This window comes from Rattus norvegicus, chromosome 11, assembly GCF_021556685.1.
Source record: "Rattus norvegicus strain SHRSP/BbbUtx chromosome 11, alternate assembly SHRSP_T2T, whole genome shotgun sequence".
Lineage (NCBI taxonomy): Eukaryota > Metazoa > Chordata > Mammalia > Rodentia > Muridae > Rattus > Rattus norvegicus.
This window is the reverse complement of record NC_141544.1, coordinates 42,770,772-42,796,592: the sequence shown is the minus strand read 5'-3', so window position 1 is coordinate 42,796,592 and position 25,821 is coordinate 42,770,772. Positions and strand designations below refer to the sequence as shown.

Below are 25,821 nucleotides of genomic sequence, written 5' to 3'. Positions count from 1 at the left end.
ACATCACCCAGGCCCGATTTGAGTTCATAAGTTTATTGGAGTTACTTACTCGGCCATGAGGGAGGGGTTACTCAAAGACAGCTGGATCACCAACAGCTCACCCCAGCATGGATGTCAGCTCATGAAAGCCAACACTCTGGTGCTTGCTGCACAGCTTAGGGGGAGTTCAACAAGCTGGAGAGGATCTCTCCCGGGTACCTCTTCAGGCAGCTCTGCTTGTCCCAATATTTATGAGTTTGAGGAGCAAAGCGCCTAGAGCATCTAGCCAGTCAGGGACTTCCGGGAGGTTTGATGGATTCATTTACTTGCTGAGTTTCGAGGAGATTCTTTGCTGGGTGGATATTTCATCCTACCTCAAGAACATTCTGAGTCTGAGCATGCTTCCCTGAAAGATGTGGACCCCCACTCCCCCAACCACCGTTGGAGGAATACGCCACACAGCACACCGCTTCCTTCACGTCAGTAATTGCTGCTGAGGACTAAGACCCGACATGAAGACCACCTACATCACACACACCTACATCCCAGTTGTCCCTGCTGCATTCTGTGTTGTGCTTCCTACTTACTGAATCATGAAGTTGGAGACAGTCCTCATGTTAGCATGCCTGGACCGCTGTAATACAGGGCCACACGCTGGATGTCTCGAACAACAGAACCTGTCAGTCTGAGGTACAAGGGTGGCTGGGCTGCCTTCTTTTGAGGCCTCCCATCTTGAGGTAGTGGTCACTGTCTTCCTTTGGGTCTCAGCGTGTGCTCTTCCTTCTGTAGTGGCTGTCCAGTGTCCATCTGATAGGACCCGAGTCGTTAGACTAAGGGACACCTGTTATGACAACCCTTTACCTTAACTGCCACTTTAAAGGTTACATCTACAAATACAATCCAGTTTCTGGAGTCCTGGGGTTCAGGACTCAGTGTGGGGTGTGAAGAGGGATGATTTTAAGCTTTGAGAAGGGCCTGGATGTCATCCGAGTCTCTTCTTACCCTGCATTTAAGAATATAATTTCTTGGTATGGAATAAAAATCAGATGACTCTTTTTACTCGGGTCATAGCAGAGCTGGCTGTTTCATTTGTGCCTTTTCCTTCAAGAATAAGTGACCCAGGAAGCTGTAGTGTTGGCATTGAGGACCACATGAGAGAAGGGAGCCATCACACTGTCTCCATGACCCAGATCTGGGTGACACAACCTGACAGGAGCCACCCATCCTTTCACGTCTGAGTCTTGACAGGTTCTTGTTTTCTGTTGACAAACTCGGAGCTTCGCTCTTCCCACACGAGAGCTGTTCCATTTTCCTAGTGTCCCTTGGCTACTGGGGCCCTAAGGGACCCACCTGGGGACTCTGGGGTAGAAAAGATTCCATTTTCAAAGACTTCTAGAATTACTCTCTGGAGGGATGCTATTGACAGCTTAATAACCCAAAGGTCAAGTTCAAGTGAAGCTCACAATAAGCAGACTTTTATCAGAGTATGTGGTCTTGGATTTGTTTCTTCATGTTAGTCTTAAAAAAAAATGGAACAGGTTGAAAATGAATAAAATCCAGTTTCATCCACCTACTGTGATAGATCATTTTAAACCAAAGTTGCGGGACTAGAAGTATTTGAAAGACTAGACTGTGTCCAGGCTAAGCACATATCAGGATTTTTGTTCCAAACCTGAGCTCCATGTGTTGCCACTTCAATGTTAAAAAGGTCTACAAATTGTTCGTTTCATAATAGTCATGGAGATCGTCGAAAGCTGCATTTCCTAACAGCACTACTGACATTTTCCAGAGAAAATGTCTTCGTTGTAGGGACTAAGACAGTGGAAACACATACAGGTAAATCAGCTCTTTGCATTAGAGCAAAGTCCCTGCGATGCTCAGCTTACAAACAGAAAAGGTTTGCTCTGGCCCACAGTGTTGGGACTTTAGCTTGTGACTGATTGGGCATGTAGTGAAGCAGTGGCTCATGGGAAGAGTGTGTGGCAGAGCTTACTGGAGAGCGAGGAGAGGAAAGAGAAGGGGCTGGAACTAGATTGTCCCTTCAAGAACACCCAGGCCAGTCCTGCTTCACCTTCAACATCTTTCTTAGGGATCAAGACTGCACTGCATGGGCCTTGATACACTTGAGATCCAAAGTCACTATTGCGCACCAGTTGCCGTAAGGTGGGCACCAAGTAAGGGCAACCAAAATATAGACAGGATCTCTCTTGGGTGGTTGCCTTGGAATTCAGTTTGGCCTTGAACTCTCAGAGATCCGCCCATCTCTCTCTCCTAGGTGCTGGGGTTAAAGGTGTGTACCATCATGCCCAGCACCTTGAGAACCTATTATTTTGTTATTTGTTTTTCTCTTTAATGTGTGAGCCACTTTAATGCACAGAAATGGGACATGACCTCCCTCTTTGGGTTTCCTTCAGAAAATTTGAAGTCTTTAGGATCCCAAGTATTATGAAAAAAAAAAAAGAGAATTGAGACAGGAGAGCCAATAGCATATGTTTAAATTTATGTATGTATATTTTGGATATGTGAATGGTTTAATTGTATTAATGACAGAGTCCTGTCAAGAACTAGCATTTTCAAATAATATTTAAATGACATAGAAAATGCTTTAGGGATTAAGTATAAAGAAGGCTTTAAATTATATATAGTATTACCCCTCCCCCTCGTTTTTTTTTTTTTTTTTTTACTATTATGTATATATTTGTACCCAGTGCTTGTGTGGCAGTCCTTTTTTCCTTGCATCTTTATGTGCATTCTGGGGATAGAACTTAGTTCACATGTTTGTGTGGCTAATGAGTAAGCCCTGTGAGAGACCTCCCTGGCCTCCTTACGGACTTCCGTGTTTGTGTGTGTGCACGTGAACCTGTATATGCACACAAGCCTGGCGGAGGGGAAATCGCATTTTAACCAGTGTGATTTCCCATTGATCTGCTCCTTTCCACATCACGCACGGGTGGGGCCTCTGTAGAGATTCCTGCCGTAACCAAGCGTTGGACTTTCAAGGGCTTTGCAGGTCCTATAAAGTTAGCTCTTCACGGGGACTGAGGAGAGGGGTGAACAGAGTGGATCGGTTGAGTTGAAGTTGTGGATGAGTTCTGTTGTTGTTCCAGCCAGAGCTGTGGCCCAGTTGTGACCATGTCACATGTTAAGTAACCAGGGTGTGTTCTCACACTGAGCCTCGGGTCCTGGCCATTCAGGAGCTACTTTTCAAGCTCACCAAGTGTTTCTCTTTTTGCTGTCCACTGGTTTCATAGTATAATTAAAGATGGGCCAAGGGTCTAGCTTCCCTAAGACCTTCCTGTGAGTTCCACAGACGTCCTGTTTCAGAAAAAAGGAGGACATATTTTTATTCTAGAAAAAAAGGTTATAGATCACCTATCTCACACACACACACACACACACACACACACACACACACACACACACACACACACACACACACAGGTCCGGTATAACTTTTCACCACGGGTACAGATCCACGGCACACTTTTTAGACTTCCTGGTTGAGGATCAGAGGAGGCCACTTGGGAGTAAGCTCTAAGGGAAGGAAGTGTCTATCTTCAGGCTCTAAGGGAAGGAAGTGTCTATCTTCAGGCCCCGCTAGTGATCGCCTGTGGGAGTCTGTCCAGCTGTGTTTACAGTCACCCCTGGGGTTGTGTGCCCCCAAAGTCTGCATTGTTTGAGGACAAAGACAGGGTCCCTGGCTGCCTGGGAACTCTCAGAGTAGATCAGGCCAACCTGAAACTCACAGAGACTCACCTGCCGCTGTTCCAAGTGCTGGGATTATAGGAGTGTGTGGGCACATCCACCCACAAGAACACTTACAACTAAACGTTCAGAGTCACAGTAGGGCTCTAAGGACTTGAAGGCATCCGTGAAGGATCCCTCTACGTCGGGAGCTGTAGTGACTCAAGATCTTTACTTTCCCATAAACCCATCCAAGACCTGATTGCAAGCAGCACCTCGTAGTCCTTCCCTCTTGGGTCCCCACTCTTTGATGCTCAGCCCTTTCCTGATGACCAGTGTCAGTGCCCCTTAGACGTCTTTCATTGACCAAGTGCACAAAATAACCACTCGGATGCCATTCTGTTTCCTCAGGTTGCACGCTCTTTTTCTACGAGAGTGATGGCAGGTCTGGGATAGACCACAACAGTGTCCCCAAGCATGCTGTCTGGGTGGAGAACAGCATCGTGCAGGCCGTACCTGAGCACCCCAAGAAAGATTTTGTCTTCTGCCTCAGCAACTCCCTGGGCGATGCCTTCCTCTTCCAGGTTTGTGGGGTATCTCCATTGCACACGGGGCTTCCTGTCTTGCCCAGGTAACCCGCCCTCCCCTTTAAAATAATGGTGAAATTCTTTACGAAAGAGACAGAAGTAGTAATGACAAAATAAATAGCCGTGATGGACTGCAGAGCCCTCAGGCAGAGAGTGTGAGTGTGAGGCCCAAGGAGAGTTGTGCGTTGGGTTTGAGAAAGCTGCCGTGTTTGATGCGAGCAGATGGCTTTCTTGTGTAGCTTCAGTAGCACTAGATAGCACTCAGAATAGGATCATGCGCTCCTTAATTTAGGTGTGATTCGAGCTGTCAAATTTTTTATCATAATATGTTCTCTGCTAATATTAATCATAAGGTAAAATAATTACATCCCAGAAAGGACTGGTTGTCCCTAAATAGTTTCTCTTTCTCCGCTCACCAGAACTTTTATATCTAGCATTCTTGAAAGTCTGCTAATTGTTTCACAAAAATACTTCTCCGCTTCGAGGTTAACATTTCCTTTTATAGTGAGTCCTCTGAGTTTGCAAGAACTTTTTGTGCTTTTAACGAGGAAGGCTCCCCTCATTTATCCCACTAATGTGATGAAGACCACAGAGAAAGCTCAATGCACAGGATACAAACGCAATTTTCAGTGAATCCCAAGCTGAATGTGCAGCCACTAGCCAGGACAAGAAGGAGGCTTAGACCCTCCGTGGCCGCATGACACTCATATATACACATCGACCTGCTTGTGAAACAGAGCAAATATGCCTTTTACCATCCAAGCCAACACACCTGTATCTGAGAGTGACTTGACTTATTGTTTGTTTATTTATTTATTTATTTTTAAGAGAAAAGTTTGCAGGTTGGCAGAGGGGAATCTTGTGGGCGTGGGTAGTGGCAACTCGGTTCTGCATTTACTTCTTTGTGTATAGAGTAGGAGAAGGGTGTGGAGGTCAGGGGACAGCTTGCAGAAGTCAGTCTTCTTATTCCATCACGTGGGTTCTAGGGATCAAATTCAGGTCATCAGGCTTGGTGCCTTGAATTGCAAAGTCACCTTGCCAGTTCTTCATTGGCGAGGGATAGTTTTTCTGGGTATAATATTCTTACTTGACAGCCTTATTGCCATGCATTGGAAACTGCTATCCCTCTGCCTCCATAGCTTCAAAGAGAAGCCCATTGTCATTCTTATGACTGCCCTACTTCTATGATGAATTTTTTTCTTTGGTCATTGTAATGACTTCATTGTTAAGTAGCTTATAATGTGATTTTGTATCAATCACTGAGTTTATTCTTCTCAAAATTCATTGTGTTTCTTGTGTGTGTAGATTGTGTGTGTGTGTGTGTGTGTGTGTGTGTGTGTGTGTGTGTGTATGTGGTGTGTGTGTTTTACATCCTCATCTACAGGCAGCAGGGAGAGATAGAGACACTGGACCTGGCTTGGGCTTTGAGGCTTCCAAAGTGGCAAACCCCCTAATCCTTTCTAAACAGTTCATTAGGTGGGGACTACCCATGCAGACATGAGCCTATTGGGGGCACATTCATTCAAACCTAGCAGCAAGCACACTTAGCCTCTGAGCCATCTGCCCAGCCCCTCCTACAAATATATCAATTTTCTGATTAATGCTCTCTGTTTATAAGTTAACCACTTCAAAAGATTTACTATAAAAAGCTATGTTAACTTGGGAGCAAGGTGATATTTCCTAAATTAGTGGTCAAGGGCCAGGGGACCAGTCTCAGTTGGCTGTGTTTGCAGTGTGCAAGAAGTCCTGAGTTCACAGTCCAACTTTACTATTGCCCTCATACTTCACTTCTTTAGAAAAGGTGCCCATTATTTTTCTGTCTCTCCGGCAGTGCTCCCTGTCTTCAAGGTGCTCCACAGTGGGGCGTCTCTCAGTAGCTTGTCTTATTGATTGGATGGTTCACCCCACGTGTGAACCTGATGCTCGCTCAGAAAGGCAGGAGGCCTCCAGAGTGCACACTGGATGTCAGGGTGGAGCTAACCCAAGCCCCTCTCTCCTCACACCCTCCTGTTGTCTGAGTGTCCTGCCAGTGTCACTACTGAGCCTAAGCAGTGGTGACAGGGAAGCATCCAAACAGTGGAGCCGCTCCTAGGGAACTCCTGTCAGCCACTCGCACCTGCTTATCAGATGCTTATCTGACCTACAGCAAGGCCTCCTGTTGTTTCTCTTCCTCACCTCTGCTATGAGTTCCCACTGAAAGGACCTACTCGGCCACAGAAATGCTAGCGGGATCCACCCGACAAGTCACATTGTACAGAATGCTTTTTGAGGCAACATGAGACTTTATTCTTCTTTCTATGGGGACTTTTTATGCTACTTATGTGGACCTTTTCAGAGGAAATTACTGTCGTTTGGGATCTGTGATGGCGTTTCCCGCCATCTACTTATTGTAATCTGCATAGCTCCAGAGGGTCTGAATTTGAAAGAAACCCGTGTGTGTGCTGGGGTGGGGGTGAGGTTAAAGCAAGGGAGATCAGCTGTGATTATGGAAATAATTTGTAGGTTATTTTAGCCCCAGGGCTCAATTCACCGATCAGTTTTCAGGGCACCGATTCAACCCTGCTGCCCAGAGACCCACATGCTGGCCCTGGAAAAGAGATTCGCATAACCCACAGAAGTAGAAAGGGGGTTCTGTGTGAAAAGTGGGGGTGGGAATGAGGGAGAGCATTGGAGTAGCTGATACAGAAGAGGTCTTGAATGCTGGAGTAGCTGATACAGAAGGCGTTTTAGGCTGCCTGCAGAGTGTGACTGTATCTCCTTCCCCTAAACTATTTTAACAAGGGCTCTTCCCTCCGACTAGATGTCAGACACAGCACCCACCACTTACATGGTCCAGTTTCCTCCCTGGCGTGCATCTGGTGAATCCATCCATCCCTAGAGAGTGCTGCAGTCTCTGACAGCTCAGCCCCTTGCAGGAAACATCCCAACATGTGTTTCAAATTCCCGTGCCCGTTGACTAGGGAGCTTAGCTACCAGACAGGGCAAAGAGATATAGACTTGTGATTGAGTGGAAAATGCATTCGGTTGTGTATGTAGAGGGGTGAAGAGGAACGGCTTTATCAGAAGCACCTTTCCTCCGTGTATCTCTGTCGCTTAGAAGACCATTTTTACTAGGCTACTTCCTCTATGTTATAAAAATTCATAAAGAGAAATGGTACTTTGCGCATATCATAAGGAGACTTAAAAAGCTGGCAACTTGAGACCGTTTTCTTTAGTCTTGAGTGTCTGACAGACAGTGGATTCTCAGTCAGCGCCATCAACGCCCAGTCTTTTGTAGGAATCAGAAGGAAGTTTCGCTCTCTTCCTAACAGTCCAGTTATAGAAGTCAAACATGGTATCACTGTGGATAAGGGGCAGTTTTGAGTTTCAGCAAGCTCTGGGGATCCTTCTAACAGGTATCAGACTTTTGGAGGTCACCGAGGTCACAGACAAATGCCCAGGACAAGAAAACCGGGCTAGGGAAAAACCTGAATGTCATCTACTAAAAGATGTACACTCTGTAGAAAGGATGGTAGAGAGGGGACTTGTGTGGACTGATGCAGCTCCCCCTCCCTCTGGGCATCATAGCTGCAAGAGCCTCATGAGGTCAGTGTGCCTGCCTCTTCTCCTCCTTGGGCTATCTGTCCGAGGTGCTTGAGCCATTTTCCTTGTCTTATTTGGACTCGTGCCTCCTGTGCTCCTGTGGTCAGCCCTGTGCAGCCTGCTGAAGGTCTTAGTGTATCCATTTTCCTCTCCCACACCATTGTTCCTCTAAGTCATACTGAGGGCTCATTCGAAGTTGAAGTATCTTAACCCCCCAGCATCAACTCTTATCCCATAATTCTCTGCCATTTATTTGGTAGACTTCCCCTCCCTCCCCCCTAAAACCAAAACAGAGAACTTTAATTTCTTTTAAATGTCGTCTTTGTGGGTTTTGCCTTTGGAATGGGACAAACCACATCTCAGGTCTTTTCTTTGGCAGTTTGTGTGTTGACTCAGCTTATAGCTAAGGCCTGTTTTCTTGGTACTGTGGATCGTGTCTCTGCTCCCAGGCTGCCCCTGAGGAACAGCTTTTTGGTGGCAACATATTCAACCTCAACTCCTGCTAGGAAGTGAAGGTGAAAGTGGCCAGTACAAGAGGGGGCGAGAAGGGGGTGCACTGCCGTGTTTGATAACCGGCTCTTGTGTTAGCCTTCTGTTTAGGAGTCAGAGGTTTCCCCAACACCCAACACAGGATAACCACCTCCATCTCTCCACCTCCCTGCTCCCCTTTCACTGTGATAGGGTGTAATGCTGGTCCCAGCTTCAGGTCCTCTGGCTCTTCTGAGGAGGCCGTAGGTTTAGGGGAAGCCTCAGAGTCTCTGTTCTTGCTTCTGCCCTCTCTGACTTTGAGCTGGAGACTTGCATCCAACACCTGGTGATCTAAGGCTTTGCTCGTAGTTAATAATGAGGCACCTCACCCTGCCTGGCCATGATCCGCCTATGGTCAGTTACTCTGACGGACAGTGGCCTTCTGTATAGGTACTTCAGTCGATAGCTTTTGTGGTGTTTTCTCAGGCGTCCTCAACTTTGCCAGTGGGGAGCCTCTGCTTTGCTTTCTGGGGGCCGACAGCATAACCACACACTTCTTTGCTTATGGACAGCAGTTCTTGCCTCTTCCTATATTTAATTCCTCTTCTATAAAAACGACCCTCAGTTGGGGAGGGGAAGAGAGTGAGGTGTATGGGCTCCAGTGTGGAGGAGAATCTTCATGCTAGGTTCCCTATACAGATAAAAATGGGAGCTTGATTAAGTCTTTTTTTTTTTTTTTTTTCGGAGCTGGGGACCGAACCCAGGGCCTTGCGCTCGCTAGGCAAGCGCTCTACCGCTGAGCTAAATCCCCAACCCCTTGATTAAGTCTTATATTAGCAAAACTCGTACACAGGATAGGACCACGAAGGGAAAGGCCTTCGAAGAATTCACACAGGACTCTCATTTTCTAGCCTCTTAAAGGTGGACACTTCTATTCCTTTTTTGTTCCTTTAAAATTAAAAATAAACGTTGAACGTCCCGTAGAACTAATTCTCGTGCTTCTATCAACTCACCGTACCCCAAGTCTCAGTCCCCCAGATCTGGCCTTTGTTTTCTGGGGTTTCATTTCTCCACTTTAAATCGAGCCTCCTGCCTGTTACGAAAACCATCGATCATCGGAAATCACCGAGGGTCCTCCGTGCGGTGTGTGATCTGAAGTTAGACCTATTTGAAAACATACTGAAGCCCTGAGCTTTGTCACGTCTCAGAGCACAGAGGGGCTCTTACACCAAGACATCTTTTTTTGCTGATTATCTGTCAGCAAGAACTTCTCTTTTCCCCTCATTGAACTTTGTGTGGTATTTATAACATCCACAGAAGGCAGCAGAAGAATCATGTTCTTTACCTGACCATAGCGTGATGTAGGGAATGGCCGGTGAGGGCGGGCAGGCAGGGGTGAGCCAGGGTGCACGGGTAGGTATGGGTAGTCTCTCCTTCCTCTGTGGACCCCGGACTCTGGAGACAAGCTCTTTCTTAGATCATGTCCGGGCCAGCATTTGGCCCCTGTAAGTTTAGTGGGCTAATCACCTTCCCCAGGTGTCAGACTGTGGACGTTAGTTCATAGAGAGGCCACCCTGGACCCCGCTGCATTATGTTAGCAGACCGCTGTGGTCTTCTCAGAACTCTTGAGCCCATGAACTGATGACGCATGTCAAGACGTTTCTCCACAGAGGCAGCTGCCGAGAAAAGTCAGCACAAAGGTTCCCTGCCCTCTCGTGAGGACAGGGCTCCCTTGTGCTGCTGCGAAAGGACCAACTTTGCTCAAGAGCTCATTTAGTGAACTGTCCTGCTCTGAAGTGAGTTCAGCTTACTACAGGGAATGGCCATTTTTATTTAGACAGGACAGCAGGAGCAAAACTTCTCACTAATGGAGATGCCTTCAGCCACTGGCTGGGTTTTAGCCTTGGACGGCTGAGACATCTTAGTGGTTAAAGGGGGATGGGGGGGGGGGGCTGGTGGCTAAATTCTCATAAACCTGCTGTCACATGAATACCTAGCTCTGAGGGACTGACATTTTCCTCTCCCTTTGATTGTATTTTATTTATTTATTTTTTATGTATGTGCCAGTGCATTTGTGTGTGTTTAAGCCACCGGGCAGGAGCCTCCACTTAGTTTATTTTGGAGACAGGGTCTGCTCACTGGCCTGGAGCTCTCTGGTTAGGCTAGGGTAGACTGGCCATCAAGCCTGTGGTCTCCTGTGACTGGTCTTACAGCACTTATAAGCCATGCACACCCACACTCTTTACGTGGGTCCTGGGGTTCAAGCTCAGGTCCTCATGCTGTGGGCAAGCACCTTACCATCTGTGCCCCTTCCCAGCTCCCCTTTCCTCTCTGAATTTTTCTGTTCTTTTTAATTATCTTAGAATACATATAAAATAATCCCCTCTTAACTATTTTTGTAGGAGCCCAGTCCAATAGCATGGCACCCATTCACATTGCTTCTGTCTGCTTCCAGAACAATTTTTTCTTTTTACTGCACTAGACTTCTGTGCCTACCACAGCTGTCCATGGGTCCCAGCCCCACCCTAGCCGGTGGCAGTTGCCACCTGCTGGTCTTTAGAAGAAGTGAGTTCCAAGACTGATGATGTCACTTGAGTTGATACCACCTCCATTTGTTTGATTGTCTGTGTGCTGAGGGTCAAACCTTGGGAACGTTGGGTAAGCACCACTAAAACGCTGTCCCCTTTCGTCCCCACTTCTTAAAAGAGAGATGGATGGAGGTAGCCTCTCTGACATCAGAATGGACAACCCTGCTCATGGCTGAGGTTTGCTGAGGTCCTCATGGGAGGGAAGCAGAACTGATTCCCTTTAACTCCAGTCCCAGGGGGATCTGATGCCCTCTTCTGGCCTCCTCCAGCACTGCACACACATGGTGCACAGACACATGTGCAGACAGAACACATACAAAAAATTAAAAAAAAAATAAATCTCTCTTTTCAAAACTGCTGCCGCTGGCTGCTGTGTGTGCTGGCTGCTGTGTGTGCTGGCTGCTGTGTGTGCTGGCACATCAGTTTTGCTGAGTAGTTGCTTCTATACCATGAGCTCCTTTAGTGGGCCACAAGGCGTCCGCACACCCAACTTCAGTTGGTTGTACTTAACTGCTCTCCAAAGCATTTATCCCCTCTCTGAGCAGCCAGAAATGCCAAGTGCAGGGGGCTTCAAGTTGCTCTAAACGTTTGCCAACGCTGGAGTCACTGTTTTCTTTTTTTCCTTTTCAGAAAATAATCCGATTATTACTTTTCCATCCAAGTTGATTCTTTCACTAACAAAAGTAAAAATGTGACCAGGCATGGTGGCTCACTCTGGTAATCCCACAGTCACTTGGGAGGCTAAGGATAAAAGCTCAAGAGTTTGGGCCATCTAAGCTGTCTTAACCTGTCTCTAAAAACCAGCCCAGGTAAACAAATAACAACCAGGAAAAATAACTCAGACTAACAAAACCGCCCCTCCTGAGGGGTCCAAGTCTCAGACACCTCATCAGCCTGGAAGCTGCCTAGAGGGTTTCACTGTTTGTGGGAGGAGCTTGAACTCGGCTTTTCCGGGGAAAGGAACTAGACAGGGAAGACAAGCTTAAGTACTTCAGAGTATCCATTCCTTCCCCCATCTTTACCCCTCACAGTCACATGTGGCTGTATTGTTCTCACCTCATCTCTCCCTACTCAATCCGCAGAACTCGATTCGATCTGCTCGCCAGTCACGCCCTCTGTCCAGTTCTGCGCATGTGCAGACGATGCCAGTCTTTGCTTTTTCTTTATAAGCTCACGCCCTCTGTCCAGCTCTGCGCATGTGCAGACGATGTCAGTCTTTGAGTTGCTCTGTATAAGCTTAACCACCGTCAGGTCTTTCAGGCTCAATAACTGGTTTTCTTGCAAGACAACATTTTAAACATCGAAGCCATTTCTTTGGATGAATACAAAGTTTCCAGATTCAGCTTTCATGATTACCGATGGCTTCGGTTGTCCTTTAACTAAAATTCCCATTCTTAGACACCAAGGGATAATGTGCTGGAGGTGGGCATGGGTGCTGATAAAAGAATTTTGTTGGTAAGCCAGCCAGCTAGTGAGGTAAACATACAGATTACTGCCTACAAGGGGAAATGGTGACAGCAGCCACCGTGGTGTTATAGTTACGGGGCCAGGCAGTTCCTCAGGTGACTTAAACACAGTGCCTTTACTGAGTTCTTTGTGCTGCAGGGGAAAGTCTAGCATCTCTACATTTACAGATATTTCCTGATTGATCTCCTAGTTTTAGAAAAAGTGTTTATTATTCTTTTGAGAATTTTATATAATCTAATTTGATTATATTTTCCCATCCCCCCAAATCCTCCCAGATCCTCCCCCACCTCCCTCCCTACCCGTCTGTCTGTCTGTCTATCTCTCCCCATTCCATCTCTGTCCTCCTCTTTGTTTCTCTTTTAACCCACTGAGCTCAGTTTGTGTTGTAGACTGTTCCTTGAGGTGAAGCCTGCCTACCCTGGAGTATGATTGATAAACCAGAGTCTCACCACCACAGCAAACACACTCCCCCTCTCCCAACGGCAGTCAAATGCCAGCAGCTCCTCAGCTAGGGGGAGCTAGGGGGAGCTAGGGGGAGCTGGGGGGGCTAGCGGGGGCTACGGGTACCCACTTCCCCCTTCCATGCTGGGATTTGGTCTGGCTTGAGTGTGTGCAGAGCCTGTAAGTTTTTAAGTTACCACATGAGTTTTTGCCCCCAAATGTTTCCACCACTTTTGCCTTTCAGAGCATCTTCGTCTTATACCACCCACATTTTGGGGTCACCTGTTCATTGGCATGGGTCACCTGTATTTGATGGTGGGGGGTGACACAATGCTCTCAGTGCTCCTGTTAAACAGGCTGTTGGTAGTTTGTGGATGGCTCATGGGTCGATGCTGGTCATGGATGTAGTCCTGGAGCTCCCTAAGGTCCTTGATCCTGGCTGCCTTGAGCCTCTCCGTATCCTTTTGATAGAGCTGCTTAAACCTGGGATAGGTTCTTTGGAAGAACCATTTAAGCAACAGGATTTCTTAGGCGAATTGGTTGTTAACACATGGCTTCTTTGAGGATGCTGTTTGAGTGGTTGTGGGTGGATTAGGGGCTGGCCCTCTTTTGTGGATTTCTAGATAGGGTACGCTAAAGTCGTGTGTGTGTGTGTGTGTGTGTGTGTGTGTGTGTGTGTGATCTGTCTGTCTGTTTAGACCTGACACCTTGCCTCTGACACCACCTCCTGGGACACACTGCTAGTTTCTGTGAACTTCTAAGAAGAGGCCTCTTCTCCCTGCTCCCTTCTCATATAGACCACCAGCCAGACAGAGCTGGAGAACTGGATCACGGCCATCCACTCTGCCTGCGCAGCTGCGGTCGCAAGGCACCACCACAAGGAAGACACGCTCCGCCTCCTCAAGTCGGAAATCAAGAAGCTGGAGCAAAAGATTGACATGGACGAGAAAATGAAGAAGATGGGCGAGATGCAGCTGTCCTCCGTCACGGACGCGAAGAAGAAGAAGACCATACTTGACCAGGTGACCGCCATCTCTGTTCTCTCGGCAGCGCTGTCTCCCAGACTGTCAAACTCTTCCCTTTGGCTGCCACGCTTCCCCGCCCTTTGTTTAGAATTGATTGTTTTGCTCTGGAGGGAACAATAAGACATGAACAGAAGGCAGGAGAAGAGCCTTCCGGCTCCTCCCATCCTTGTGTTTCCAGGGGAAGCTGCCATTTGAAATCTAGGATTCCCCTCCCCACCTTATCGTGGAGCTGACCTCTGACCCCGATTTCCTCAATGAACTTAGAAACCCAAATTTAAAGAGTGACGGGTGTTGTTTGAAAGTCCACTCAGCCGTCTCTCGCTACATTGGGAATTGGTTTCAAGAACCTCGCAGAAACCCAAATCTGTGTATGCCCCGGTCCTTGACCTAAGCTTCGCATATCCTCTCGTGTATCTTAACCCCTCCCTGTGTCATCTGTGATGCCTCGTAGATAGAAATTATTGCTGTGCTGTAGTGCCTAAGAGATGACAAGAGTCTGAACACGATCACTATAGCTATAGGGTACATAGGGCCCTTCGCTCTGTTCTTTCTGTTATTGCCTGCTGTAGTTTTTAAATTCACAAAGCTACTCACAAGGAAAGTTCCCATAGCAAAAAATCCACATGACATGAGCAACAGCCTAGCAGTCAGCGCATGTGGCCACTTCCTTCGCCTACCTCTAACAGGACCCTAACTCGTGTTGCCCCCCCCCCCCCCCGTCTCTGCTCTCTGCTTGAAGGGTTTCCCTGTGAGATGCTCCCCAGTAATATAACTGCATGTGAACCTTGTGCCTGCCTTCTTCCCTTAGCAGAACCTCTGGAGTTTGGTCTGCCGCACCCTCGCTTCCATACCTGCATGCCTTCCTCCTTTGAGCCTGTTCCCTATTCCCTTGTACAGACAGCCATTTCTCCTTTGATGAGCATTTGAGCCATTTGCAGCTTCTCGGCTGCTGTGAACACCGCCATCATAAATGTCTGTGTTCTCACTGACTTTACCAGAGATCAAAGGGAGATGTCACCAATGACCTCTCACGTTGTCCTCTCTGAAGATTTGAGTTTAAGTGTGTGAGTGTCACCTGTTGTATGTCTGGGCATCACACACATTCTTGGTGCCCACAGAGGTCAGAAGAGGGCATCGGAACCACTAGAAATGAAGTTACAGGCAGTCATGAGTTGTCCGGGGTGCTGAACAGACCCTGGGTTCTGACAGAGCAGTGAAAGCTCTTAGCTGCTGAGTGCCTCTCCAGCCCATGGAGTCAGTGAGCTAGTCTTGAATGCACTCTGCCTTCCGTGATCTTACTTGAATGTCCTATCAGTAGCTAGAGAATATTTTGCCACTTTGAGTGACAAAGACAGGAGTGGACACTAGCTGTGGGTGGAATCCCATACCCCAGTATCTGGGCATCCACCACTGACAGTTTAATACTTCCAACCCTTTTTTAATCACCCCACTTTTACCAAAAAGCTTTCGGTTTATTTACTTTTGACCTTTGACTTCACGTTTCTTCTCTTTTCTTGGTAAAAGCCCTCTCTTAGTCCCCATGAAAGTTTCTTGGTACTGGAAATTCCCCCATTCTTATTCCTTCTGTCTTAGGTCTGTGGTCAGAATTGACACACACTGCACATGCACACACACACACACACACACACACACACACTCACACATGCACACACACATTGCACACACACTCTCTCACACACACTCTCACACACTCATTCACATGAAATCTCGGCTAGGAGAGCACCAATAACTGACTGTGCATTTATTATACCGAGTTTATGGTTACAATCTTTGTAAAGAAGAAAATGTGCACCCTAGGAGGTGCCTAGCCTCCCCCTTCCCCTACCCCCGTTGTTTACCCTCTAGAATTGTAATTGTGCCTTTACGATAAACAGATCTGCAAGATTATTGGAGAAGAGGGTGGCTAACGTTTGTTCTTACCTTTCTTGACCCTTTCCCCCGCCCCTCACTACTCTAGATCTTCGTTTGGGAGCAGAACCTCGAACAGTTCCAGATGGACCTTTTCCGGTTCCGCTGTTACCTTGCCAGCCTCCAGGGCGGGGAGCTGCCAAACCCCAAACGACTCCTAGGTTTTGCCAGCCGGCCCACCAAGGTGGCCATGGGCCGCCTTGGCATCTTTTCGGTATCATCTTTTCACGCCCTGGTGAGTAGCACAAGTGAGTTTTGGGAAAATACCCATCCCAGTGCTTGATCCTGAGCAGGACCTGAAAGGGATCTGGAAGTGTTTCCCTAGTTTGCTGCCCAATACAGATTTCCAAAAAGTCTTCACTTTGATGTTAATGCACAGTTTTTTAGAACCTGTGTGGAAATGGGCTTAACTCACTTTTTGGTAGGGCTTAAGCTATTGTGTAAGGAAAATGCAAAAGGCCCTGTTCCCACATCCTTTGGCCAACCCACCCCCTGTCCGTGGTGTTGGGAATTGAAGCCAAGATCGCACACATGCAAGATAAGCACTCTACCCTTGAGCTACACTCCAGCCCCATGACAGTGCTGTCTAAAGATATGGTCACTGCAGTGTTTGTAGATAGATGTTATTTTAGGCAGTTTTGGCAAAGTTAAAAAATGTAAATGATCGATGGAGGGCTTTTCTTTGTGAATAAATCTCTTCCCTCGTGGGTAGATGTGCTCTCCTCAGTCCCCCACACGACCTACGTCAAACACAGCTCTCTGTGGAGATTGGAGGTCTCACTTTGCCATAGTTTGATGGCTGTAAATATATGGCGTGTTAGAGGAAGGCCAAGTCTCAGTGTTGACAGAACCAGACACGTATTCTCCTAAGGAAGAGGCTTTTGTCTGACCCCTAGCTCGAGCCGCAGGTGATGTGGTTGTGCCTTGTTGACAATCTGTAGTCCCGAATGCTTGCTAAGTTACAGCTTTATGTACTTTGGGCCCATTTCTGCCAAAGGGGAAAAGTGACCCATGTACAATCAACATGTATGTTGTAGCCCATCTAGGGGGACACCCTCTGTGACCCGTTTGCTGTGGAATTAGATAGATGTTAAGTGCCAAGGTGCAGAACTGCCCTGGGAAGTCCCAGCCGGGGCACCGCTGAGCCCTCCACTGAATTCTGAGCTATAATTCGGTCCAAGGTGTTTGCATTTCTTTGTAAGTAGATTAGTGTCATCATTCAGATAATGGGGGGGGGGTTGCATTTTGGAAGAGGTATCACACCGGTTTCTACAGTTTGCTAAAACGGTCTCGTCTACTAATTTCAGCCCTTCTTGCCTCTCTGTGGCTGTTACAGTTTTGTTTTGTTTTGTTTTGTTTTTTTTGTTTTTTTTTTTTTTTTTTGTTTTCTGTAATAACGGGGCAAGTGAGGGCCAAGTCCTGAACCGAGTTTTCACTTACCCTGTGGTCTAGGTCTGTTACCTGGAGACCTGAACACCAGTTTTTAACTTAGCCAAATCTTTTTTCTGTGTGGGGAGAAAATATGAGATGGACATTTTCACTTCGCTCCCATCAGAATATCTTAATCAAGTGCTTATGTTTTTATTTTTATAAACAGGCAGGCTCAGGTGAGGCACCACCACCTGTCAATCTCTAGTATCCACACCCTTCTTCTCTCCTTTACTGACTATGATATATCGTGAAGAAATACGGTTTAACCCTCTCTGTCCAACGTACATGCTTATTTATGCCTCTGAAACAGACAAGGAAAAGTGTTGAGCCACTTGTCATAATCGTTCTTCGACCTTAGGAAAGATCTTTGGCCCAAAGGAAGTTTAGAAATAACCCTCTCTGAATGTCTGCGATGTGTACGTCCCTCATTTGGTGGGAGCTGTGCTAAATCTGCCCCTTTGAAGAAGTTGGTGACCGAAGGCCTTTGCTCGGTTATTTGGAAGAGTACTGTTTAATTCCCAAAGCCCGCCTCTAATGCTCTTCTGTTTCTTGCCATCTGCCTCAGTGGCAGAAACCTTGGTGCCCATGCATCCTGGCCTGACTGCAGCAAGGCTTTGACGTGAGACAGAACAAGTTAGGTTACTCTCTTGAGTGTCTCGTTCTATTTCCTGCACGGGCTCTTGAGGAACAGCCCAAGCAGGGGATTTCAGTCTGATTTATTGGACACCCTGCCCCCAATTTCTCCTTGTCATTTGACCCTAAGGGTCCCCTCCTCTCAATGGGACTTGACTCATTCTTCAATCTCTCCTTTGTCTAGGACATCCCCCCTCCTTTTAAGTGGGGGTGGAGGAGGTGCAAGGGTTCCAGGGCCAGGGGAGGGCTTTGAGCTACAATGGGAGTCCCATTCACTAGGAGAGCCTCAGCCCTGCTGAGTGATTTGCCTTCATTAACTGAAGGGTCCCCGCTGTATTCTTTGAAGAAAGGTTATCATTGTTCTTGTTTGCACAGATGAGCTGACTGATAGCTAGCTAGTCAGGTGCCTGCCACAGAGGAGGCATTGTCTGGGCGATCATTGAGAAACCTCTGCCAGCCTGTTCTCCTGTACCCCTCTGGTCATTATTGTCTTGAGAGGGCTGGGGGGGGGGGGTAGCTACTGGTACAGCCTACAGGGCCTTAGCACTTGAAAATAACTGCTAGCCTTTGTGCAGCCTAAGTCAGCCAGCCAGTCAGTCACCGAGAGAGGCATGCTGGGAAGGAAATGAGCAGGCTAACACACGCCCGCTGGGACAGCACCCGTCAACATCCTCAGAAGAGCAGCATCAGGAGCCCCTCAGATACCGAAGGAGGTGGTCAAGTGCCTCACACAAAGTGGCATACTGTCCCCACGTAGCCCGAGCTTACCCTCCCCTGCACTTTAAAGCACATGTAGGTTACCTATGGTGCCGCCCAATACGATGGGAAGGTTCTGCAGGTACTTACACTGTTACTGAACAGCAACAAGGAAAATGTCTCAACATGCCCAGCATATGGAACATTTCTCCCTGAATCATTTCGATGTGAGGTTGCTGAAATCCACAGATACAGGGTGCTCACCCCTCCTGGGTACCTGTGTGTAGCGTGAGGGCAGACAGACAGACAGACAGATGTACTTACAAGTAGCCTTTGCTGTTTGTAAATTCACTGAGACCAAACAGCTTGCTTAGTTGAACACCGTTTCCTCTGTGTCTACAGAGCCGCGGGAACACACATGTCAGCATGTTCTGATCTACTCATTTTATAACCTTTGTCTGCCTTCAGCTCAGAAAGGAGAGACCAGACATGTTTTATGATACCTGCTGTGTGTGGGGACCCCCCCCCCCTTTAAATACCAAAAGAACAAGTGTAGGTTAAAATCTTTCTCATCAAAATTCCCACGGGAGTCTCGGCTCCCCCTTCTTAATTCCCTGATCTGTGTTTCTTAAGTACTTAGCCGAGACAGTGCAAGACCCCAAGGCCTCTCACCCCTCTGTTACATCTGAGTCCACTCTTCTCCTTAATGCCCCGAGAGGCTGGCACCAGTCCTCAGATGCATGTGGGGGTCCTTGCTCATCCACTTGCTGGGAATCCGCTGTTGATACTGTCAATACCAGAGGCTCAGGGAGATGCCTTGTGGCTGTCAGGCTGAGGGCTGGGAGGCCCCCCGTGTTACCCAATACTAATTCATCCCCAAGGCCGCTGCCAGTTGGCATCTGGCACATTGGGAGTTGCCCGCGTGGGAACCTGTGACAAGTAGGTTCTTAGACATTCACCTCCAGCGACAGAGAGCAGGTGGGGGCTTTCATTTCCAGTCTGACTGGCTGTGCCTCCTACCTCGCCCTTTTGAAAGGAGATTCTGTGGGTGGCCTGCTGAGATCTCCTGGCAGAAGAGCCCTAAAGTTCCCGGAACACTGCGTAGAACCTGTAGGGTAAAGGTCAAGCCTGGAGAGTCTGCAGACTTCCTGGAGTCCTCAGAGCCCCCACTCCTGCAGCTGTCACAGTGGAGCTTCAAATGTGAAAATTCTGTTCTGAAAGGTTTCCCTGGTTAGATGGTACCTCAGAGGCACCTCAGCAGAGTACAGCTTTAAAAAGAAATATAAGTGTAATTTCCTCTCCACCTAAACATATGTAAGTTGTGGAAGATCTGCATTATACATATACATACATACATATATATATATATATACGTATACATATACATATATGTATATATATGTGTATATGTGTGTATGTATATATAACATATATATATATATATTACACATATAACACATTGTGTATGTGTGTATATATATATGTATACACACAGATATGTGCATATATATGAGACAGTGCATATACGCATGAGAGAAAACCCTCCATTCATTAATACATCTGTTGCCTTGGCTATAGCCCAGTGGTAGAGTGCTTGCTGAGCTTGTCTAAGGTCCTGGTTTAATCCCCAACACAATGTAAAAGACAGAGGAGAGAAAGAGACAGAGTGGGGGGGGGAGGCAGAGAGACAGAGAGAGAAAGACAGAGGGAGAGACAGACACAGAGGGAGAGACAGAGAGAGACAGAGGGAGAGACAGAGAGATACAGAGGGAGAGACACAGAGAGAGAAAGACAGAGAGACAGAGAGAGAGAAAGACACAGAGAGAAAGAGAGATAGAGAGAGAAAGAGAGATACAGACAGAGAGAGAGAAAGACAGAGAGACAGAAAGACAGAGAGAGACAGAGAGAGAGGAAGAGACAGAGAAAGACAGAGGGGGAGACAGGGAGACAGAAAAAGACAGAGGAGAGACAGAGAAAGACAGAGAGATAGACAGAGAGAGACAGAGAGAGACAGAGAGACAGAAAGACAGGAGAGACAAAGACAGGAGAGAGGGAGAGAGAGAGACAGAGAGAGAGAGACAGAGAGAGAGAGAGGAAGAGACACAGAGAGACAGAGAGACAGAGAAAGACAAAGGAGAGAGAGAGGGAGAGACAGAGACACAGAGAGAGAGACAGAGAGGGGTGGGGGAGATTAGCTCAGTAGTCCAGTCTGCGAGGTAGTTCTCTTCCTTGGTCTTTCATCCTGGAAAAGACTTGATGTTTTAGGCTGTGATCCTATTACTGGGGATGAACTCTGTCAAAGAGAGTAGAAAGCCCCCTCTTTTGAGAACATTTCCTAGAAGCTGCCCCATTGACTAGAACTGGTGACAGTGCATGCCCCACTCCAAAGAGAAGCCAACTTTGACTTCTTGGCCGAGTGCCCAGACACATGAATTTCCTAGTGGAGACCCTGGATATTGGGGCCACGAATTACTTGCTTACAAAGAGTATGGTTTTCTATTTTCTAAGAGAATGAAGAGATTGGCTGGTTTAGTTTTAGTGAAATCATGGCAGCCAGAAACCTTCGGTGTCAATTTTAATTAAAACGCAGAAACAGCTCAGTGGCTCTGAGGAGGCTCCTCAAGTGAGCCTGGCTCCAAGCAGCAGGTACAGCAGCTCGGCCTGGCTGGAGGGCAGCGAACTCTCAGCAACACGGCGCGTTTTATTCACCATTTTATTTATTATTATTGATTTTCTACAGCGATCGGGCTCGCCAACTCTTCTTTTCCATCAGCAAAGGTCCCAGAGTCCCCGTGCCTAGCTTAATGCTTGAACACTAGGGTCATTGCTGTCCTGGGAGAGGGGGTTATTGAAGGGTGGGAATGGGTGGCGACTCAAGACACGGGTGTCAGCCCTGCAGCGGCTTCTGTCTTAACCAATCCCAGGTGGCGGCCCGCACTGGCGAGATCGGGGTGAGAAGGCGTACTCAGGCTATGTCCAGGTCTGCGAGCAAGCGGAGGAGCAGGTTTTCTTCTCTCTGGGGCCTAGACACTACCTCCAAAAAGAAGCAGGGGCGCCCAACCATCAACCAGGTAGGTCCCAGAGTCCGCACAAAGGATCCACCCACCAATGTTGCTTCTGTGTTGGTCATGTGTGCCTGCATGCATGTGCGTGTCTGTGAGTGCCCCTGTGTGTGTGTCTGTGTGTGAGTGTGCATGTGTATCTGTGAGTGTCCTTGTGTGTGTGTGTGTGTGAGTGTGCATGTATGTGTCTTTGTGTGTGTGTATATCTGTGAGTGTCCTTGTGTGAGTGTGCACGTGTGTGTGGGTGCGTGCACGTGTGTATCTGTGAGTGTCCTTGTGTGTGTGTGTCTCTTTACTGACATTTTAAATCAACTTGACACTTTAGTTCTGCCAGTTTTTAATAAGTAGTTTATAGCCCAAACATGGAGCTGTGCCATTAGTCTGTCATCGACATCCATCTCCCACCTGCCCCCTACCCAAACTCTGGTTAATTACAGACCTACCAAAGAAAGTGCAGAATTCCCGTAAGTCCTCAGAACAGAGCAGGTTCCATAGGAAGCCAAGTAAACATTAAATATAATCTTCATAAGCCATCTCTGATGCTGGATCAAAGGCAACCTGTAGGGAAATGTGACCGTCTGTTTCTTTGCCTCTGAGATTTGGAAGGTAACCTTAAATGGGCAGCTCCTTGGCCTATAGGAACGAGGACCCAAGAATTTGAGGATACCATGACTGCTTCTACTTAGATCCAAGCCTAACAGGATCATGTACTCACTTGGTCTGGGCTGATGCTTGGTGGAGCCCTGTGTAACAGGGACCAGTGGCCTTTCTCTTCACTCTTCTAGTTGAGGCCTCTCTCCAGCTGCTGTCGCTCCCCATGACTGTCCTCTGTCCCCATTGACATCGGGAAGTGAATGCCCTCCAACTACTTGGACGAGGGACTTGGGTCTCTTTGGATTGAGTCTTCATTTCATGGACTACCGTGGTGTGCACAGCCCAGAGCTCAACATTTGTGAGGCTTTCACCAGATCACCAGTGTAATCCACATGTGATGATGCCCTTGAGCAAAGCTGACTGGATCACAGGATTCCCTTACGGTTAACTCTGAGAATTGCAGCCAACAACTTCCTAAGGGATGGAGAAGTAGTTAGTCCTGAAGACTGCTGTCCTACGTTTCCCAATTGGCCAACACTCTCCCCTTTGAAACATGGCATTTTTCTGTCCTGATGGACCCTGAAGGAGACCAGTTAAGTGTGTGATACATGCGGGCGTGAGCAGCTTGCACTTTTTAATCTTCAGGAGAGAAGGACAGACCTGGCACAGTCAAGATCCAGAGGCTCTCTGCCTCCCCTTCAGAAGGAGGCCATTAGCATCAGCATCTCCCTCCTCCTCCGGAGAGAGAGGTCTTGCAATCCGGACTTACCTTTTATCAAAACTCTTGGTTTATATGGCCTTATCATCTGGGCATCCATCAGGTTACACTGTAGACTACCGAAATGTGTAACCGAATTTCAATAGATGTCAGCAAACATCTTCACAATATGTTTTTAAATCATTCTTATAATTCCTAAAGTAAATTTTTACAAAGTCTTTCTTAGCCATAAATACTATGATAGAAATTTCATCACTAATTCAGGACTCTGAATTAGTTTCTGAAGCTTCATTTTTACTGGACACACACACACACACACACACACACACACACACACACACGCCAATCACATGCTCATTTAATAACCTGCATATAGAATTTTATTATGTCTGTGTTTGGGTATTGATCATTTTTGTAATGTCTTTAAGTTACAGAACACATAATATTTCAAAAAATACTTTTCTGGTATTTAAATTAAAACCAAAACCCTTTTCTACCTCCTCTTATATAAAACACCAAAGCTGTAAATATGTTCTCCAACTCTCCTGAAGGATGTGATTGTGTAATTATGGGTAAGTGACTACCTTGGTCCGTGAGAGAAAATCTTCTCTCTGAATGAGCCTTGTTTATTCGTTCTTGCGATCTATCTTTTAAACTGGATTATTCACATCTGACAACAAACCATTTCTTTATGTGTGAGCTATTGAAGGTGTGTGAAGTTTGACCTGATTCTTGTGGTTTGCCACCCTAAATTGTGACATACTCTGGGATCCAGGAGCGCCTGAGCCCTGCTGTGGTTTCCGAAAGCCTCTCCCATCATTCAGAGTTCCGTGCTTCCTTTGTCCTGTTGACCAGATTTCCCTTTTTTAAGATGATGCTTTTGTCTATGCAGGTGTTTGGAGAGGGGACCGATGCTGTAAAGAGATCTTTAGAGGGAATATTTGATGACTCTGTTCCAGACGGCAAGGTAAAAATCAACACGTATTCACACACAAGGGCATCAGCCCGTGCGCGGTGCTGATTTGGGGGAAACTAAAATTCAGTACACTCTGTATGAAAGACTGAAGCGATCAGGTTCTTACAGACGATCTTTAACAGGTTACCATGAGGTGGGGAAAACCATTAAATCTCGGTGCTAATAAGAGCATTTCCCTGCTGACATAATGTTTTCCTAATGTGTCATCTGCCGTTTAAGATTCCAACTAGAATATAAGATTTGAGTTCTGAGTTAGCTGAATACTTTGTGTCATTTCTAATTCCTTCTTATGTACAACTTTTATTCCGAAGAGGTGACCTCACTCTCTGCCCACACAAGCTATGTTCTTCCCATTAATTTCAAAGGAGTGTTCTGATAGTATGTTCCTCCTCCTCCTCCTTCTCCTCTTCTTCCTCCCCCTTTTCCTCCTCCTCTCCCCCTCCTCTTCTAAATGCGTTTGCCTCCCAAGTCTAATACTCAGGTATGACTCAGCCTTATGCTTGAATTTAATAGGGGCTTTCAAACTGTCACGATTAAAACCCCGGAAAGACACCGATTTCCCCATAGCCACTTTTTGTAGCCTTGCTAAAAACAAAAAAGGGCACCTCCTTTTCCAGAATCCCAGTTCCACTTCCCTTGTGGTTCTAGTGCTGACAGCACAACATTGTTGTGATTTCCTGGTTTCCATACCCAGGATCAGTGCAGCAGAATTCAGCTGTTGGTTACCAAGCAACCAAGTAATATTAGTCAGCAGTGTCTGAGCCCAGTGTTCTGGAAGGATCTGATCCACAGAATCCTGAGTACGGTGGAGTTCTTGGTATTGGAGGGAACTGGGGAGTAATGGTGACAGAAGAGGCCTTTCTTTACTCAGACTTCCCGATGTGCCATGCTGGGTCTGGAGGTGGCTAGCTCAGGGAATACATTCCCATGGCCCCCTCTGTGAATAATTGTTCATGACGAAATTAAATTACTGCACATCTATGCAATCCAAGCATACTTGTAAATACTTTGTCATATCTGAAGGTGGCTGGTTTTGCCTGTATAATCCATTTAAAGTGATGCATCATCGTTTCTTTCACATAGGGTATAGGGATGACAACAGTTGTGAGTTCCTCGTATGTCTGTGTTTGCCAATTTTTTCTAGGCTACCTGTTTAAATTCAGTTTCCTTCCCGGCATTTTGCCTTGCCTCAAAGAGCAGTTTAGGTGCACATCCAGGGTTGATCCAGTGCTAAGGGGCTCTTATTTAATGGGGTATGTGGGGGCAGCCTGGGAAGGTCCCAGTCATAGGTAATGGAGTGTGGGAAGCGATGGCTTTGGGGCAGTTCTTTCCCTGGAGTTTGGCTTCTTTGTGGAAGCAGCAGAGTTCAAAAGCAGGGCCGAGACTCTTCCACAACTCGGTTTCTCTCACAAAGGCCTTCCTCATTCCTGGACCCCCCTCCCAGCAGTTATTGAGAAATCTGTCTCTTCTTGTAGGCAGCTAGCTACTTTCAACCTTGTTCTTGGGAATCTGTAGATCCATAGTGGCTTAGGTTATAAACCCCTAATAAAGCCACGTTATTGACATACTGAGTATCAAGTACATCGGCATTACAACAATCTAACACATCTCTCCCTGCTTATTCGACGGGGCTCCTAAGGGATCATCCGTCTGCCGCAGGATACTTTGTGCTCTGGCTAGTCTCCTTGCTTAGGTTCAGCCCGGCTGCATTTGTACACGGCCTTCCCAACGTTCACACGTCTCCCTACCCTCAGTCAGCGTAGCTGAGGAGACAGTCATGATCCTGAGGAGGATCACTGTGAGGAGCCTTGAAGCTCTTTGAACTCCATCGGGATATGGCCTTGTTCCTCCCAGGGCTGTCCTGGTGGCCCAGGGAGTACACTGGACGCTGCTGCTTGTCAACCCATGGTGCCAGGATATTATCTTTATGAACACAGTTCCCTTGGGGGCTCCTTGTTGCT

The 25,821-nt window shown here is 47.1% G+C and overlaps 1 protein-coding gene and 1 long non-coding RNA gene across 13 annotated transcripts in view; one reads left to right on the top strand and one right to left on the bottom strand.

Moving 5' to 3' along the window:
• Tiam1 (TIAM Rac1 associated GEF 1) overlaps nucleotides 1-25,821 on the top strand; it is a 320,703-nt gene that overhangs the window by 219,167 nt on the left and 75,715 nt on the right. For all 12 annotated transcript variants that reach the window (XM_087576457.1, XM_087576448.1, XM_087576451.1 and 9 more), the window contains 5 exon segments: nucleotides 4,075-4,247; nucleotides 13,594-13,818; nucleotides 15,800-15,985; nucleotides 21,435-21,581; nucleotides 23,777-23,851. In XM_087576457.1, coding sequence (XP_087432583.1) covers nucleotides 4,075-4,247; nucleotides 13,594-13,818; nucleotides 15,800-15,985; nucleotides 21,435-21,581; nucleotides 23,777-23,851 — 806 coding nt within the window.
• LOC134481051 (uncharacterized) lies at nucleotides 21,899-24,086 on the bottom strand. The gene is made up of 3 exons (XR_015633264.1): nucleotides 23,648-24,086; nucleotides 22,288-22,640; nucleotides 21,899-22,130 (listed from the first exon to the last, which is right to left on the bottom strand). It is a non-coding gene; the product is annotated as an uncharacterized LOC134481051 (long non-coding RNA).